The 19,948-nt window shown below is 39.3% G+C and overlaps 1 protein-coding gene and 1 long non-coding RNA gene across 2 annotated transcripts in view; one reads left to right on the top strand and one right to left on the bottom strand.

Annotated features, from left to right (window-relative positions):
• Nucleotides 1-19,948, bottom strand: part of LOC103681945 — a 78,274-nt gene that overhangs the window by 10,240 nt on the left and 48,086 nt on the right. The window lies entirely within an intron of this gene.
• On the top strand, nucleotides 7,984-8,987 carry LOC103681998 (olfactory receptor 2W1-like). Its single transcript, XM_008711570.1, is given in 1 exon segment — nucleotides 7,984-8,987. A coding segment is annotated over 1 exon segment (945 nt). The 5' UTR covers nucleotides 7,984-8,042.

The following is a 19,948-nucleotide window of genomic DNA, read 5'->3' on the forward strand; positions in this document are numbered from 1 at the left end:
TAGGAATGCAAGCTGGTACAGCCACTCTGGAAAACAGTATGGAAGTTCCTAAAGATGTTAAAAATAGAGCTACCCTATGACCCAGCAATTGCACTACTAGGTATTTACCCCAATGATACAGATGCAATGAAAAGAAGGGACACATGCACCCCAATATTCATAGCAGCAACGTCCACAAAACCCAAACTGTGGAAGGAACCAAGATGCCCTTCAACAGATGAATGGATAAGGAAGATGTGGTCCATATATACAATGGAATATTACTCAGCCATCAGAAAGGATGAATACCCACCATTTGCATGGATATGGATGGAACTGGAGGAGATTGTGCTAAGTGAAATAAGTCAAGCAAAGAAAGACAATTATCATATGGTTTCACTTACATGTGGAACATAAGGAATAGCACAGAGGACAGTAGGAGAAGGAAGGGAAAAATAAAGAGGGGGAAATCAGAAGGGGAGATGAACCGTGAGAGACTATGGACTCTGGGAAATAAACAGGGTTTCAAAGACTCTGGGAAATAAACAGGTTGGGGTGATGGGTTAGCCCAGTGATGGGTATTAAGGAGGGCATGTATTGCATGGAGCACTGGGTGTTATAGACAAACAATGAATCATGGAACACTACCTCAAAAACTAATGACGTACTGTGGGTGATTAACATAACATAAAAAAAAAAAGAAAGAAATGATGAATACTGACCATTTGCATCGACATAGATGGAATTGAAGGGGATTATGTTAAGTGAAGTAAGTCAAGCAGAGAAAGACAAATATCATATGGTTTCACTCATATGTGGAGCATAAGCAATAGCATGGAGAACCATAGGGGAAGGGAAGGAAATCCAAACGGGGAGAAGTCAGAGAAGGAGATGAACCATGAGAGACTATGGACCCCGGAAAACAATCTGAGGGTTTCAGAGGGGAGGAGAGTGGGGGGAGGGGGTAACAGCATGATGGGTATTGAGGACAGCACATTCTGTGATGAGCACTGGGTGTTATATTTAACTAATGAATCACTGAACACTACATCAAAAACTATGTACTATACAGTGGCTAAATGAACATAATAAAAAAAGAAAACATTTCACCTTTTACTTTAATGGCTCTCTGTGCTCCTAAAATTAATCTACCTTTATTTCATTGAATTTACCTCTTCTAGAGTTTTCATTAAAGACTGATTGGAGATAGGAAAGGAAAGGAAAGGAAAGGAAAGGAAAGGAAAGGAAAGGAAAGGAAAGGAAAGGAAAGGAAAGGAAGGATTATTTACCACGATCAGGTAGGATTTATTCCTGGGATGCAAGGGTGGTTCAACATTAGGAAATCAGTCAAGGTGAGAGAGCACATTAATAAAAAACAGAGAACTTTATGATCTTCTCAACTGATGCAGAAAAAGCATTTGACAAAACACAGCATCCTTTCCCTATTAAAACTCTTCAGAGTGTAGGGATACAGGGAACATACCTCAATATCATAAAAGCCATCTATGAAAAGCTCACAGCAAATATCATTCACAATGGGCAAAAGCTGAGAGCTTTTCCTGTAAAACAGTAACACAACGGGTATACCCACTCTCACCATTATTGTTCAACATAGTACTAGAAGTCCTAGCCTCAGCATTCCAACAACAAAAAGAAATAAAAGGCACCCAAATTGACAAAGAAGAGGTCAAACTCTCTTCACAGATGAGATGATACTTTATGTGGAAAGCCCAAAAAACTCCACCCCCAAATTACTAGAACTCATATAGCAATTCAGCAACATGGCAGGATACAAAATCAATGCACAGTAATCAATTGCATTTCTATACGCTAACAATGTGACTGAAGAAAGAGAAATTAAGGAATCGATTCCATTCACAATAGCACCAAAAACTATAAGATACCTAGGAATAAACCTAACTGAAGAGGTAAAGGATCTATACTCTAGAAACTACAGAACACTTATGAAAGAAATGGAGGAAGACACAAAGAGATGAAAAAACATTCCATGCTCATTGATTGGAAGAATAAACATTGTCAAAATGTCTTGCTGCCCATAGCAATCTACACTTTCAATGCCACCCCTATTAAAATACCATCTGCACTTTTCAAAGAGCTGGAACAAACAATCCTAAGATTTGTACGGAACCAGAAAAGACTCCAAATCATCAGGGAAGTGGTGAAAAAGAAAACCAAACCTGGGGGCATCACAATGCCTGACTTCAAGCTGTATTACAAAGCTGTGATCACCAAGACAGCATGGCATTGGCACAAGAAGAGGCACATAGACCAATGGAACAAATAGAGAGCCCAGAAATGAACCCTCACTCTACGATCGACTAAACTTTGACAAAGCAGGAAAAAACATCCAATGAAAAAAGGAAAGTCTCTTCAATAAATGCTGTTGGGAAAATTGGAGAGTCACATGCAGAAGAATGAAACTGGACCATTCTCTAACACCATACACAAAGATAAACTCTAAATGGATGAAAGACCTCAATGTGAGACAGGAATCCATCAAAATCCTAGAGGAGAACATAGGCAGTAACCTTTTCGTCATCAGCCACAGCAACTTCTTTCATGGTACATCTCCAAAAGCGGGAAACAAAAGCAAAAATGAACTTTTGGGACTTCATCAAGATAAAAAGCTTCTGCACAGCAAAGGAAGCAGGCAACAAAACTAAGAGGCAACCCACGGAATGGGAGAAGATATTTGCAATTGACATTACAGATAAAGGGCTGGTATCCAAGATCTATAACAAACTTCTCAAATTCAACACCCAAAAACAAATAACCCACTCAAGAAATGGGCAGAAGACATGAACAGACACTTCTACAAAGAAGACATACAAATGGCTAAAAGACACATGAAAAAATGCTCAACATCATTAGCCATAAGGGAAATTCAAATCAAAACCATAATGAGAAAGCACTTTACACCAGGTAGAATGGCAAAAATTAACAAGACAGGGAACAACAATTGTTGGTGAGGATGTGGAGAAAAGGGAATCCTCTTATACTGTTGGTGGGAATGCAAGCTGGTACAGCCACTCTGGAAAACAGTATGGAGGTTCCTCAAAAAGTTAAAATAGAGCTACCCTGTGACCAAGCAATAGCACAACTGGGTATTTACCCCAAAGATACAGATATAGCAAAAAGAAGGGGCACATGCACCCCAAGGTTCATAGCAGCAAGGTCTAGAATAGCCAAACTGTGGAAAGAACTGAGATGTCCTTCAACAGATGAATGGATAAAGAAGATGTGGTCCACATATACAATGGAATATTACTCAGCCATCAGAAAGGACGAGTCCCCACCATTTGCATCGACATGGATAAGACTGGAGGGGATTGTGCTAAGTGAAATAAGTTAATCAGAGAAAGACAATTATCATATGGTTTCACTCATATGTGGAACATAAGGAATATCACAGATGACAACAGGGGAATGAGGGAAAACTGAATGGGAGAAATCATGAAAGACTCTGGACTCAGGGAAACAAACAGAGGGTTACAGAAGGGAGGGCAGGGGTAACCAAGTGATGGGTATTAAGAAGGGCACATGTTGTGATGAGCACTGGGTGTTATACACAACCAATGAATTGCTGAACACTACGACAAAAACTAATGATGTACTATATGCTGGCTAACTGAACATAATTTTTTTATTAAAAAAAAAGAATCACAGTAGGCCCAGCAAGGGATAGGAGTGATGTGGAGTAGGAGGGATATGGAAATATATATGTGGTAGCACATTTTAAATATATGAACTGTGCCTGACACACTGTAGGCATTTGTTGAATGAATAAATAAATGAGTGAATAAAAAATAATTAATAAATCAAATATTTTTTTTCCTGCAAACAGAAAACCTAATAATTGCCTATACTTCTCCAAATTGACTGATATCTTACACATTTAAAAAAACAAAGACCAATTAAACATGTTAATTTTTATATACATGGTTTGCACTATATTTTCAATATTCAATAGTAAATTTCATACATAATAAATTCATCTCTGAAATTAATTTCCATAGAGGATATCTAAAAAGAAAAAAAGACAAGGTGAAACCCATGTGTTAAGGGAAGAGTTCCTAAAATAGTTGTTTGGCTAAGCCTCTGACCACAGTCTAAGATCTGTTAATCACCTCTGTGGGACACTAGTCCCCAGGGTCTACACCAAGTTAACACACTATCCTTTAAAGTCCTACCTAAACACTTCTTAGGGCACAAATAGACCAGCTGAAGTCTCTCCTGGTTTAATTGGGCAGAGAACTACCTACAAATGTATCCAACAGGAGTGCACGTGAAAAGACTACAAATATCCCACCAAAAATACATTAACAAATCAAATTCACCAACATTTCCACAAGTTCCACATCTAGATTTTCTCCAGCATCCCCATTAAATAGAGACTTTACTGAATCCTAGTTCAGCTGTTGCATTTCAGTGCAAATATGATTGTGGTTTTGGCATAAGAAACTGGTGGCCAATCAGTATTTCATGGACTCACTAACTTGTCAAACAAGAATCTTTCTGATTACCCGTGAAATGAAGGCTCGTCATCGTGGGAACATGGGCACCTTTGGACTATGTAAGAACACAACAGCTGTGAATTCTTCCCTCCTGAAACGTAAATATGTTCTAATTTTCTTTTTTCTTTCTGGTTTTATTTTTATTTATTTAAATTCAATTCACCAATATATAGTACATCATTAGTTTTTTATATAATGTTCAATGATCCATTAGTTGAGTATAACACCCAGTGCTCATCACATCACGTGCCATCTTTAATGCCCATCTTTTTTATTTTTTTCTTTTTTTATTAAAATTCAATTAGCCAACATATAATTTTCTTTCTAGTTTTCTCTCCACATCATTCTATACATAGAAGTTATGTTTAAATATATTTGCTTCTATTCTCTTACATCTCACTGAATAAAGTAACATGCAAACTTATGCTATACTACTAGAAACTGAAGTTCATACTGTGAAAAATGAAAACCTGTTTCAGTGAAAACACTGATACCTCTTTCTTAACATCTGTTACTTCTGCTTGTACTCTCTCATTTTTATATCACATCCACTCTTAAATTAAAATTACAATAATAGCTAAAATTTGAGATCTAAAGCTTAAACCCATACGGAAAATGTTTACAAGCATAAAATGAAAAGTCCTATATTTGGACTCACAACATAAAATTACAAAGTGTAATTTCAGGCTTCACACTTCCAATAAGGATACCTGGGTTCTTAAGAGACCAAAGCTGACACTGAGCTGGTAATGTATTTCACCTGCTAAACCTAGCTAACATCTATTTTAGGAACTGCATGTGCATCATGGATGCTCACAGCCTTCTCCAGTGGAATAGCACACCTGCAGTACTGTGTTGATCTCTCAACTCACTAATGGAAGGCATTCAATAAACCATGGTGAGTCCATGGATAGAAACCAGAAAAGCATGGTAATTAAACATCATACAGTGTTAGGAAGAGCTGACAACTACCAAGCACTTATTATGGGAACATAAAGCTAAGGGTATCTTTGATAATAGCTTCTAATATTGAAGGAAACTCAAAACACATATAAAAAATTTTAATGAGCCAAACTTAACAATATTGTCTAGAGATGCACATTTGGGTAACCAAGCTATTAATACAAGGAGGTGATTATTATACATGAGGATAGTGGATACTCTGAGGGACAGGGATGGGTAACAATCAGGACAAGTCACAAAGAGAAGCTCTCAGCGTGCTTTGCAAGTTCTATTTCTTGACCTGCATTTTAGTTACAAGAATATTCACCTTAACTCATCGAGCTTTTGCTTTTTCTGTATCTGTGTTTTATTATAAAATAATGCTGTCTTTATAATGAAGCCATGTTGAATTGACTTAGTCCATGTTATTTCCAGAATAAAAAGAGCCAATGCTCTGTTAAAGAGGCATCTCTCACTCCCATAAGGAGCCAGAGGCACAGATGAAAGGACAGCTATGAAGCTCTGAAAACAGGAGTCGTGTGAATATTCTCTGGAAGACCTCCTTCAGGGGCAGAAGCCTGGATGGTGCTTTCTGAGTCTATTTCAACTCTAAAATTCTATGGCCTTTTAATTCCCAACACTATCCCAACCTTACGTGGTCAAAGAATACTGAGTGCATTTTGTAATCAACCATGTTGGGAGCTAAGTCCTCTGTCCTCTCCTGCCTCTGGATTTATCGGTTCAGTATGTACATCTTGCTTGTGGGCCCTTTTGTGTACATGAGTGTCTGTGCATTTAAAAGTTATGTCAATGTAAAATTGTAAGCATTCCAGTTTAGTTCTAGACCATCATAAAATCAGCAGTGTGAAAAATGAAGACGGGAAGGAGTGAGTAGAATAATAATGTGTGGGTAGGTGAATACAATTTTTAATTCTGAGAATTACTATGAGCCAAGCACAGTTCCTAGTGTTTTCACAAATACTAACCCTCACCACCTCCCTTTGAGGAATACTATTATCTTCAGTGAACATACAGAAAACCTGGTGTACAAACAGGTTACATAACTGCCCAAGGACACATTACCTCCAAGTAGTGAAGCTGGGGTTGGACACCAAGCTCTGAGTCCAGAATCTGTGCACTTAAGCACTATGCTCGACTTAGCTGACCTCCGACCACATAAAAACTTCACATCATTAATTAAATTAAATTCCCATGTTGTATTGAGACAAACTATATCGCAAGCTCTTACTACTTGGGAGTAAGAGTTCCTTCTCCATGATTGTAATATTTTCATGTTATAATTGAACTTCTTATAACCATGATATACTGCAGGTAATTTAACTTATTTAACTGTAACTACAGAATATAAATTTATTATTCCTTGACTCCAAATGCTCTATGAATATAAAGTACCCTAGGTCTGAAGTTCATGGTCAGAAATTATATGAATAAAAAATTATAAACAAAAACTAAAAAATATTTATAAATTAATTCAGTCATTAACCATTCCATCTATTTAATGATATGCTAAAGTATTCACAATAGGGAAATATATATATTTTATCCCCTTTCTGTATTCTTTTAGAATTGAAATGGGGTTTTCCCTATAGAATTCCAAAGCAACCAGAGGATTGCCTCATGTAGTTGGTAAATTCCATGCAGAAAAACAACTCACTGACCTTAATGAGCTGCTTTCTGCTCCAGTTAACTCCACTGCTACTTTTGCTGGATGTCGAGGCGAGTACGAGCTAACACAGGTGGTGGCTGTGTGTTTGTGGTAACCAGAGGCTGCTGGAATTGAAAGTTCAACTTTTTACTCTGTGACAAGTCACTAAGGCTATTTAAATGGTGTAATGGCAGTCATGAAAGATATTCAAAGAAACACACGATCTCTGTATGTAGAAATCAAGGTTAATAATAAAGACAATTTTTTCCTGGCAACGAAAATGTATGCACAAACAGGGCACTATAAGAGAACACCAAAACTGATGCGGGAACAGCAGTGTCTGCAAAGTTTGGGTAGGAGGTGAAACACGAGGAGGAGGCTGGTGGTGATGTGATGATAATGGCTGGAATGCACACATTTGGTAATGAATATGGAAAGTGATCTTGCCACAAAATGGTGGAGGATATCCCAACAAAATGGGTAATTAGCTTTTTATCTCAAACTCCACTCTAATGACAAGGAAAAAATTTGTCCTGATCAGTGATCCTTATGTCATAATTTCAAAAAAGAACATTCGTCAAAATATATCCCACTCTTCAATTATATCATTAACGTGGATTTCTTACCTAACCAAAACACACAGAACCATAGGTGTCATGGCATATTAAGTTCCTTCAATGACTTACAATTCAGTGTGATTGGGTTTGCCATGTTATTGTTAAAACCACTCTAGTTATGAGTGAACACAGAGAGGTTTGGGGCACTGAACACAGGGAGAGTGTTAACAGAGGTGTTCAAAATGACAGAAAACACATGAATAAGTGAATTTGGGATACTCATGGCAAAGAACAGAGATTTTTATTTCTACCTGATGCTATTTTGATTACCGTGGTTTGTCTCCTAGACTTTCCTAAGGAGCCATGGACACAAACAATGGAAGTTCCACTACGGATTTCATCCTGCTGGGGTTTTCTGATCGACCCCAACTGGAACGCATCATCTCTGGGCTTGTCTTCATCTTCTACATTGTGACTCTGGTAGGAAACACAACCATCATTCTTGTATCTTACCTAGACGCCCAGCTCCACACTCCCATGTATTTCTTCTTATCCAATTTGTCTTTTTTGGATCTCTGCTATGCAACTAGCATTATCCCCCAGATGCTGGTAAATCTATGGGGTCCAACAAGGTCTATTACCTATGGAGGATGTGTGCTCCAATTCTTCTTTGCCCTTGACCTGGGATCTGCTGAATGTCTTCTCTTGGCTGTGATGGCCTATGACCGCTATGCTGCTGTCTGTCAACCTCTTCACTACACAGTGATAATGCACCCTCAGCTTTGCCAGAAGATGGTGCTCACCGCCTGGTTGGGTGGCCTTGGCAGTGCCTTAATTCTTTGCTCCCTGACTTTGAAGTTACCAAGATGTGGGCACCGGGATATGGATACCTTCTACTGTGAGATGCCAGCATTGATCAAGATGGCTTGTGTCTACTCAAAAGTAATGGAGATCATTGTCTTTGCTCTTGGAGTGGTATTTCTTCTAGTACCTCTATCATTAATTCTCATCTCATATGGAGTTATCACTCAAGCAGTTGTGAGGATCAAGTCAGAGGCAAGGTGGCGTAAGGTCCTTAATACATGTGGTTCCCACCTCACAGTAGTAACTCTGTTTTATGGAACAGTCATCTACATGTACATGAACCAATAGAATACCACATCCCAAGATGAAGGCAAGCTCCTTACTCTCTTTTACACGATCATCACACCCACCCTTAACCCTCTGATCTACACTTTAAGAAACAAAGATGTGAAGAGTGCAGTAAAGAGAACACTGTGTGTAGAAAAAAGGTCAGCAAAGTCATGATTTACATGGAAGACAGCTGAAGAAATAATATTGACCTTTACCAACCAAAGATGAATGGATTCATTTATTAAATGAGCATTTAATCGGTCTTTATCATGTACCAAGAAATGTACTAGGTACTGACTTCGTAAATAGTAAAAAGTGCACAGAAATTCTAAGTAGATAGAAATACAGATACATAAAGAAACTTCAACTGATACACTTTAAAAGCTTCAAGAGTAATCAGGGACTACAGGTAAGTAAACATATAATTATGAAAAGTGGTTATATACAGTAATAGAGATAGGTACAAAGTATTAACATTTCACATGGAAATTATTTTAATATAGGATTTCACAGTTGACTGATTTTTCTTCGTAGACTTACCACTTTTATGGGAAATAACCCTTCCTTCATCCACCTGATACTGCCAGCAGGCTTTTGTACTGGAGACCATGTGCCCACTAATACCCATTCCACCTTCTGTCTCAAGTTTTAAATGGGCACAGGGTCCCATGCTCCATATCACATTTCTGAGCTTGGCCTCCACCAACACAACGCCAGGGAAGCGATGCGTGCAACTCCAGAGTTATCGTCTCAAACATGAAGCCTTTGTTCACACCCTTCTCCATCCCCTTCCTCCTGGCTGGAATGGAATGTGACTGCAAAGACTACCTAGCTTTGCCAAAAACCCTAACAGCGAACAGAACAGTAAGATAGAAGCAGATCCACCCCTCCAGCACAACAATGCCTCCACATTATTACAGGAGAAAAAGCTTCTGTATCATTTAAAATTAATTAAACCACTCTAGTTTGTGGTCTGTTAGAGTAGCTTAACTTTTACCCTCCATGACCTGATAAGGAGTCTGGGTTTTCCCTGTCAGGTACTGTGGCCCTTGGACCAGGAGCAACAGCGTCATGTGGTCCCTAATCAGAAATGCACACTCTTGGGCCCACCCCAGACCTACTGAACCAACCATTGAGGATGGACTCAGCAGCTGATATTTTTTTGACAAACACTACAGGCTAAAGTTTGAGAACCACTGTTACATAGAATAGGGAGACACAGTCTCTAAACAAAAAATTAACAAGGCTTTATAGATTTTAATTAAGTTCCTTCCTATACACCTGTGAAAGGAGGTGGGTAAAGGTTTCTCAAGGCTCTTAGGTAGAAAAAATGAAGGAAATAAGGAGTTTAGCCTAAATGAAATCAATATAAAAGGGTATTCTTTATTTAATACTATCTTGTCTGTTCTTGTTTTATAATATTCTTTCTTTCGTTGAATTATAGTGCTAATAAATGGTAACTTTTAGTAAAAGGGCTCAAAGATCTTATCTGTAAAAACAAAAATTCAGCAATGTCATCTTTGTTCCCATATTTTTTTACCTTGTTTTCGTGGTAAATACATTCAAACTCTGAGAATCTCTGTGCTAGAGAGGAAACTACTTCCCTTCTCTACAAACCACCATTGCATAGACTGGAAATCCACTCCACACGTGACAGTCCTGACATTGATGGTGCCCTTGCTCTGTGATTTCAAGGCCAAGTCAGCCAGCATCCACCTGGAGTATTTGGGTGGGGAGTAGGGGTTGTAAGGATTAAAGTGGTCTTTTCTCTCCTATCCTCAAAGCTTGTGGTTCCCAGGATTCCACAGGGAAAACACTATACCTTCACTTTAAAGTTCTGATTTCTCTTGGTAGGTAAATTTAACATTGCCTTGTGTGTAAGCCTTGGAAACAATAAAGAATCTGAGAGAGCGTGATGACACCCAAAGACAGGAAGGCCTAGAGACAACATAACCTCTATGGTGTTCTAAGGACTTGGGAGAAGAACGTACAGAATGGTGGCAGTGTGGTCACTGGAAACGAGTATCGACTCTTCTTCATGAGAAAAGCTAATTCCCGATATTGATAAACAAATAATTTATTACTGCAAAGCACTTACTGGACACCTAAACTCAGTTGATATCTTACCTCATGAGAGACGTCCCTACAAATCTCATCAATCTGTCCTTTAAATTCCTTCCAAAACCTGTCCTTGTCACTATTTTAGCATTATCTCATTTTTTATTTTTGCTTGTATGTTTGTTTGAGGAAAAGGTATTGGTGAGCTTTTCAACAATACGGAACCTCTTGTGCATGTGTGATTTTGTTGTGTCTAAATTGGCTTCTGATGGGGGCACCTGGTGGCTCAGTTGTTAAGCATCTGCCTTTGGCTCAGGGCGTGATCCCGGTGTTATGGGATCGAGCCCCATATCAGGCTCCTCCGCTGGGAGCCTGCTTCTTCCTCTCCCACTCCCCCTGCTTGTGTTCCCTCTCTCACTGGCTGTCTCTCTCTGTCAAATAGTGAATGAATATAGGATTCATATAAGGATTCAAGTGAATGAATACTTTTTAAATAAATATGAATATAAATGAAAATGTTCCTATTCTACAGAATAGAAAAACTGTTCATTGGGTAATGAACTTTTAACATTTAGGACATTTGCAACACCTGACACCTAAAAGAAGGGAAAGATAGTATTGTTTTTCTTTAACCTGCATAATGCTATAGAATCCTTACAAGTATTTGGACACGAGATAAACAGGAGGAATAAAAGAGAAAGTTTCTCCAAAACAGAAACATAGGGGAAAGGAAGAAAAATAAAATAAGACTATATCAGAGAGGGACAGAAACGTGAGAGACTCTGGCTTCTGGGAAACAAACTGAGGGTTGCTGGAGGGGGATGGGTGGGGGGATGGGAAAACTGCAACTGATGAATCACTGAACTCTACCTCTGAAACTAAAAATATACTACGTTAATTAATTTTAAATAAAAATAAATTAATTAAAACCAGAAAAAGTTTCTCATTATCTCATAACTTAAAAATAATAACTGCTACCTCTTTAATTGATTTCCTTTTAATTTATTCCCATCCATACTAAAGTTTGGGCCACACTGAGTAGCTGATTTATTTCTCTCAATGTATGCATTCGCATCAGATGAATCATTTTCAAGGGAGAAAAACTTGGCTCCTGGGGAAGTGAAAAAAAATCTCAGCTAATACAGTGATTGGTGGCCTTCCAAAGACTCGGTCTATGTGAGAAGACACACCATGTAACTCTGATGTGAAAATGTCACTGGGAGGAAGATGCTGACAGTGACAACAAGACTGGAAAAACAATGTCTCCGTGTTATAGCACATGCTTGTCCCTGTCTGCACAGATGACTGAGATCTCCCCTGAGCCAGAGCAATTCATGGGGAACACCTACCCAGGCTCTAGCACCTGAGGAAGGCACCAATGACCTGGTTAGTGACTGTCACCTTGGACCCAAGGTCAAACTTCATCAGGTTCAAATGCTGGAGACTTCCTGACATTTATATACAATGTTTGATAACAAAATGTATCATCAGGAATTTGGGGAAACAGACCTCTCACACTTTCCTGGTTGTATTAGTTATCTGCTGCTACATAAACATCTTTAAAGAAACAAACAGGACCACTAGAAATAACAGACATAGCCTGAATCCCTTAACCACAATTCTTTATGTTCAGATACACAATATACGGTACACCATTAGTTTTTGATGTAGTATTCAGCGATTGATTAGTTGTGAATAACACTCAGTGCTCAAAACAACACGTGCCCTCCTTAATACCCGTCCCCCTGCTACCCCATTACCCAGCCCCCTTCCTTCTGTAGCCCTCAGTTTGTTTCACAAAGACCATAGACTCTCATGGTTTCTCTCCTTCTCTGATTCCTTCCCATTCAGTTTTCCCTCCCTTCCCCTATGGTCTTCCCCACTCACTATTCCTTATGCTCCACATATGAGTGAAAACATATAATAATTGTCTTTCTCTGCTTGACTTATTTCACTTGGCATAATCCCCTGCAGTTCCATCCATGTCGATGGAAATGCCAGTACCATGCTGTCTTGGTGATCATGGCTTTGTGGTATAGCTTGAAATCAAGCAACATGATGCCCCCAGCTTTGTTTTTCTTTTTCAACATTTCCTTGGCGATTTGGGGTCTTTTCTGGTTCCACACAAATTTTAGGACTGTTGTTCCAGTTCTTTGAAAAATGTCATTGGTATTTTGATTGGGATGGCGTTGAAAGTGTAGATTGCTCTGGGTAGCATAGACATTTTAACTATGTTTATTCTTCCAATCCATGAGCATGGAATGTTTTTCCATCTTTTTGTGTCTTCTTCAATGTCTTTCATCAGTGTTCTCTAGTTGGAAATGGTGTGTATTCATCCTTTCTGATGGCTGAGTAATATTCCATTGTATATGTGAACCACATCTTTTTTTATTATATTCAGTTAGCCATTGTATAGATCATTACTTGCTGATGTAGTGTTCGATGATTCATTAGTTACGTACAACACCCAGTGCTCATCACAACACATGCCCTCCTTAATACTCATCACCCTGTTACCCCCCCACCCCCTCCCCTCTGAGACCCTCAGTTTGTTTCCCAGGGTCCATACTCTCTCATGGTTCCTCTCCCTCTCTGATTTCTCCACCTTCAGATTTCCCTCCCTTCCCCTATGGTCTTCCATGCTATTGCTTATATGCCACATATGAGTGAAACCATATGATAATTGTCTTTCTCTGCTTGACTTACTACACTTAGCATAATCCCCTCCAGTTCCATCCATGCCAATGCAAATGGTGGGTAATCAGCCTTTCTGATGGCTGAATAATATTCCATTAAATATATGAACCACATCCTCTTTATCCATTCATCTAATGAAGCGCATCTCAGCTCCTTCCACAGTTTGGCTACTGTGGACATTGCTGCTATGAACATTGGGGTGCATGTGCCCCTTCTTTTCTACTACATCTGTATCTTTGGGGTAAATACCTAGTAGTGCAATTGCTGAGTCATAGGGTAGCTCTATTTTTAACATCTTGAGAAACCTCCATACTGTTTCCAGAGTGGCTGGACCAGCTTGCATTCCCACCACAGTGTAAGAGGATTCGCCTTTCTCCACATTCTCGCCAACATTTGTTGTTTCCTGTCTTGTTAATTTTTGCCATACCACCTGGTGTAAGGTGGGATCTCATGTGGTTTTCATTTGTATTTTCCTGATGGATAGTGATGTTGATCATTTTTTCACGTGTCTGCTAGCCGTTTGTATATCTTCTTGGAGAAGCATCTATTCGTGTCTTCTGCCCATTTCTTGAGTGGGTTATTTGTTTTTTGGGTGTCGAGTTTGAAGTTCTTTATAGATCTTGGATACCAGCCCTTTATCTGTAATGTCAATTGCAAATATCTTCTCCCATTCCGTAGGTTGCCTCTTTGTTTTGTTGCCTGCTTCCTTTGCTGTGCAGAAGCTTTTTATCTTGATGAAGTCCCAAAAGTTCACTCAGGATCTTTTCTGCTCTATACAAATTTTAGGTATCTGAGGTAAGGACTTCCAGGGAACATTCCTCAATTTCATAAAAAGCCACCCATGAAAAGCCCACAGCAAATATCATTCATAATGGGCAAAAGCTGAGAGCTCTTCCCCTAAGGTCAGGGAGCATGACAGGGATGTCCACTCTCACCATTGTTGTTCAACATAGTACCGGAAGTCCTCGCCTCAGCAATCAGACAACAAAAAAGAAATAAAAGGCATTCAAATTGCCAAAGAAGAAGTTACACTCTCTTTCTTCGCAGATGACATGATACTTTATGTGGAAAACCCAAAAGACTCCACGCCCAAATTACTAGAACTCATACAGCAATTCAGCAATGTGGCAGGATACAAAATCAATGCACAGAAATCACTTGCATTTCTACACACGAACAATGTGACTGAAGAAAGAGAAATTAAGGAATCAATTCCATTTACAATAACACCAAAAACCATAAGATAACTAGGAATAAACCTAACCAAAGAGGTAAAGGATCTATACTCTAGAAACTACAGAATACTTAGGAAAGAAATAGAGGAAGACACAAAGAGACAGAAAAATATTCCATGTTCATGGATTGGAAGAATTAACATTGTGAAAATATCTACACTGCCCAGAGCAATCTACACTTTCAACGCCAACCCTATCAAAATGCCATTGACATTTTTCAAAGAGCTGGAACAAACAATCCTAAGATTTGTATGGAAACAGAAAAGACTCCAAATCACCAGGGGAATGTTGAAAAAGAAACCCAAAGCTGGGGGCATCACAATGCCTGACTTCAAGCTATATTACAAAGCTGTGATCACCAAAACAGCATGGTACTGGCACAAAAAGAGACACAAGGAGCAGTGGAACAGAATAGAGACCCCAGAAATTGACCCTCAACTAATCTTCGACAAATCAGGAAAGAATATCCAATGGAAAAAAGACAGTCTCTTCAATAAATGGTGTTGGGAAAATTGGACAGCTACATGCAGAAGCATGAAACTGGACCATTCTCTAACATCATACACAAAGATAAACTCTAAATGGATGAGAGACCTCAATGTGAGACAGGAATCCGTCAAAATCCTAGAGGAGAACATAGGCAGTAACCTCTGTGACCTCGGCCACAACAACTTCTTTCACGACACCAAAGGCAAGGGAAACAAAAGCAAAAATGAACTTTTGACTTCATCAAGATAAAAAGCTTCTGCACAGCAAAGGAAACAGTCAACAAAACTAAGAGGCATCCCACGGAATGGGAGAAGATATTTGCAATTGACATTACAGATAAAGGGCTGGTATCCAAGATCTATAAAGAACTTCAAACTCAACACCCAAAAAACAAATAACCCACTCAAGAAATGGGCAGAAGACACGAATAGACGCTTCTCCAAAGAAGATATACAAACGGCTAACAGACACATGAAAAAATGATCAACATCACTATCCATCAGGGAAATACAAATCAAAACCACAATGAAATACCACCTTTTACCAGTTAGAATGGCAAATTAACAAGACAGGAAACAACAAATGTTGGCGAGAATGTGGAGAAAGGGGAATCCTCTTACACTGTGGTGGGAATGCAAGCTGGTCCAGCCACTCTGGAAACAGTATGGAGGTTCCTCAAGATGTTAAAAATAGAGCTACCCTATGACTCAGCAATTGCACTACTAGGTATTTACCCCAAAGATACAGATGTAGTAGAAAAGAAGGGGCACATGCACCCCAATGTTCATAGCAGCAATGTCCACAGTAGCCAAACTGTGGAAGGAGCTGAGATGCGCTTCATTAGATGAATGGATAAAGAGGATGTGGTTCATATATTTAATGGAATATTATTCAGCCATCAGAAAGGCTGATTACCCACCATTTGCTTTGGCATGGATGGAACTGGAGGGGATTATGCTAAGTGTAGTAAGTCAAGCAGAGAAAAACAATTATCATATGGTTTTACTTACATGTGGAACATAAGGAATAGCAGGGAGAACATTAGGAGAAGGAAGGAAAGAGTGAGGGGTGGGAAATCGGAGGGAGAGACGAATCATAAGAGACTATGGACTCTGGGAAACAAACTGACCATTTTAGAGAGGAGGGGTGGGGGGATGGGCTAGGCCGGTGATGATACGGTATTAAGGAGGGCACGTATTGCATGGAGCACTGGGTGTTATACACAAACAATGAAGCATGGAACACTACATCAAAAACTAATGATGTACTCTATGGTGACTAACATAATAAAAAATAAATAAATTGGATTTAAGTTAAAAAAATTTTTTAAAAAGAAAAAAATTAAAAATACAACTACCACATGATTAAGCAATTCCACTTCTGGATATTTATCCAAAGAAAATGAAAATATTAATTTAAAAAATATATATGCACCCCACGTTCACTGCTACATTATTTTCAATAGTGACTAGTGTCCTACTGATAAAGAAAATGTGGTATTATATATTCCATAGCATGTTATTCAGCCACTAAGAATGAATTTTGCGACCTGTGACACCCTGAGTGATTTTTTTTTAAGATTATTTATTTATTTGACAGAGAGACAGCCAGTGAGAGAGGGAACACAAGTAGGGTGAGTGGAAGAGATGGAAGCAGGCTCCCAGCGGAGCAGGGAGCCTGATGTGGTGCTCGATCCCAGGACTCTGGGATCACACCCTGAGCCGAAGGCAGACGCTTAATGACTGAGCCACCCAGGCACCCCACCATGAGTGATCTTGAGGGGGTTATGCTAAGTGAAATGAATCAGAAAGAGAATAAATACAATATGACCTTATCTATGTGTGAAATCTTAAAAAAAAAAAAAACAGGTCAGAAACACAGAGAACAAAGCAGTAGTTGACAGAGGTCAGGTAGTGGTGGGTGAAATGGGTGAAGGGGATCAAAAATTGTTATAAAACAATTAACTCATTGGGCAGGGCACCTGGTGGCTCAGTCGTTAAAGCATCTGCCTTCGGCTCAGGGCGTGATCCCGGCGTTCTGGGATCGAGCCCCACATCAGGCTCCTCCTCTGGAAGCCTGCTTCTTCCTCTCCCACTCCCCCTGCTTGTGTTCCCTCTCTCGCTGGCTGTCTCTCTCTCTGTCAAATAAATAAATAAAATCTTTAAAAAAAAAAAAAACAATTAACTCATTGAGATACGAAGTACAGCACAGTGACAGTAGTTAATAACACTGGATTGAACAATAGCTAAATTGTGGGAAAAGCCGAGATGCCCTTCAACAGATGACTGGATAAAGAAGATGTGGTCCATATACACAATGGAATATTACTCAGCCATCAGAAAGGATGATTACCCAACATTTGCAGCAACATGGACGGGACTGGAGGGGATTATGCTAAGTGAAATAAGTCAAGCAGAGAAAGACAATTATCATATGGTTTCATTCATTTGTGGAACATAAGAAATAGCAGGGAGATCGGTAGGAGAAGGAAGGGAAGAATGAAGGGGGGGGGTAAACAGAAGGGGGAATGAACCACGAGAGACTATGGACTCCGGGAAACAAACTGAGGGCTTCAGAGGGGAGGGGGTGGGGGATTGGGATAGGCTGGTGATGGGTATTAAGGAGGGTACGTATTGCATGGAGCACTGGGTGTTACAGGCAAACAATGAAGCATGGAACACTACATCAAAAACCAAAGACGTACTGTATGGTGACTAACATAACATAATAAAAAATTTTAAAAAATAACACTGGATTGCATATTTGAAAGTTGCTCAGAGAGTAGATCTTGTAAGTCTTCATCACAGGAAATAAAAAACTTTTTATAACTATATATGGTGATGAATGACCACTCCACTTATTGTGGTGATCACCATCTCCCAATATATACAAATATGGAATCATTATGTTGTACAGCTAAAACTAATATTTGTATCAAATATACCTCACTTAAAAATAAAAAACTGCGACTGAGTGTCACTGAAGCAGGAAAAGACAGTGAGCAGTAGAGCATATTTCAAAGCCCAGAACAGCAAGCTCACACACACAAGTGCAGGACCTTGGTATATTCCAGTGATATGATGGCATCACTGGGCAAAGAAAAAGTATTTCAACAAATTAAACTGGAATTTGGTCATCCATATGGAAACACAAATTTGGATCCCCACCTTCCACCATACATTAAGTACAGGTATACTTAGGGTATGACTTTAAAACATTAGGAAAAAATACATGTTAATATCTATCTCACTTGAGAACAGAGAAGGCTTTCTTTACGATTAATTAAAAGATTCTTCCATGTTTAAATTTAGAAATCCTGACCATCAAGGGACACATTTTTTAAAGTAAAATGCTAAGCAACAAATTAAGAGAAAATATTGCAGGGCACACAGCCAACAGGGGGTTAAAAGTAAGTATAAAGACCCCTATAAATTAATAAGAAAAAAATTTAATAATAAAAATTTTTTTAAATTAAGAGAAAAAGAGTAGCAATGCCAAAGAACGATTGTCAGAATGAACAAATGGGTTTTTCATAGACAATTGTACACAGCAGCAAGTATATGAAGGTGTACTAAACCTCATTAGTTATTAGGGAAATGACAATCGAGGCCACAGCTAGACAACTTTCATGATCTTGGAACGGAAGGCAAGCTGAAGACAAAGCAGAAGCTGACACCCTGCAACGCCCCTCCCCCCGGGATGTATGCAACATTCCTCAGGCACTCCTGGCTGCCCTAAAGGACAAAGAAACAGTCCTTACTACCTACAGCCTACTTACAAGTCCTTGAAACAGACACGGTGACATTCCTCTAGGAACTCAGCTGCCTCCAGGTTAATACTTTGCTAAGGGCAAAAGGCGGTCCTAGCCTGAACCCTCCCCTCCACCAAGATCCTGTAAGTCTACTTTAACGTATAAAAATTCCTTTGGAAACTTCCTTTATCTCTAACCCCCCCCCCAAGATACGTTTTGGCAATCATGCCCCAAGCATATGGCCCACCGATATACATCTGAAGGGTCTCATGACTCAGGTTTTATTAGACGTAATAAATGACCTTTTCCCAACAATAGCTAACTCCCTCAAGGTCCTGGAAACCTTGCTTCCAAAATTCCTTAGAGACTTACGCTATCCCTAACCCCCTCCCAACTTGAGGGTATATAATGGGCCATTCCTCACAACCCCGGTGCAATAGCTCTTTCTGCCCAAGGGTCCTGTCCCGGTGGTTTAATAAACCACCATTTTGCACCAAAGACGCCTCAAGAATTCTTTCTTGGTCGTCGGCTCCGGACTCCACCCCACTGAACCTCACCTATATTCCACAACCTCATCAATCTCTCAAAAGTCCACAAGACTAGGCATTGGAGAAAATGTAGATCAATGGAATAACTTATACAAAACTAGGGCAGGATAAATTCACAGTGCCTTTTGGCAGATAATGCCTTGTAAAGTTTGCTTATCCCTTAACCAGCAATTCCTGTCCGAGGCATACACCCAAAAGACCTTCCTGTATGCATGCGCCAAGAGACATAAACAAAATTGTTCATCCTAATGCCTTTCATATGAGCCAAGAACTATAATCAGTAAAAATGGTCATCAGTGACTGAAGAGACAAAACGATTCTTTTTTTTTAATGATTCTAATATATTCACACAATGGA

The sequence above is a fragment of the Ursus maritimus genome, unplaced genomic scaffold (assembly GCF_017311325.1).
Source record: "Ursus maritimus isolate PB19 unplaced genomic scaffold, ASM1731132v1 scaffold_30, whole genome shotgun sequence".
Classification (NCBI taxonomy): domain Eukaryota; kingdom Metazoa; phylum Chordata; class Mammalia; order Carnivora; family Ursidae; genus Ursus; species Ursus maritimus.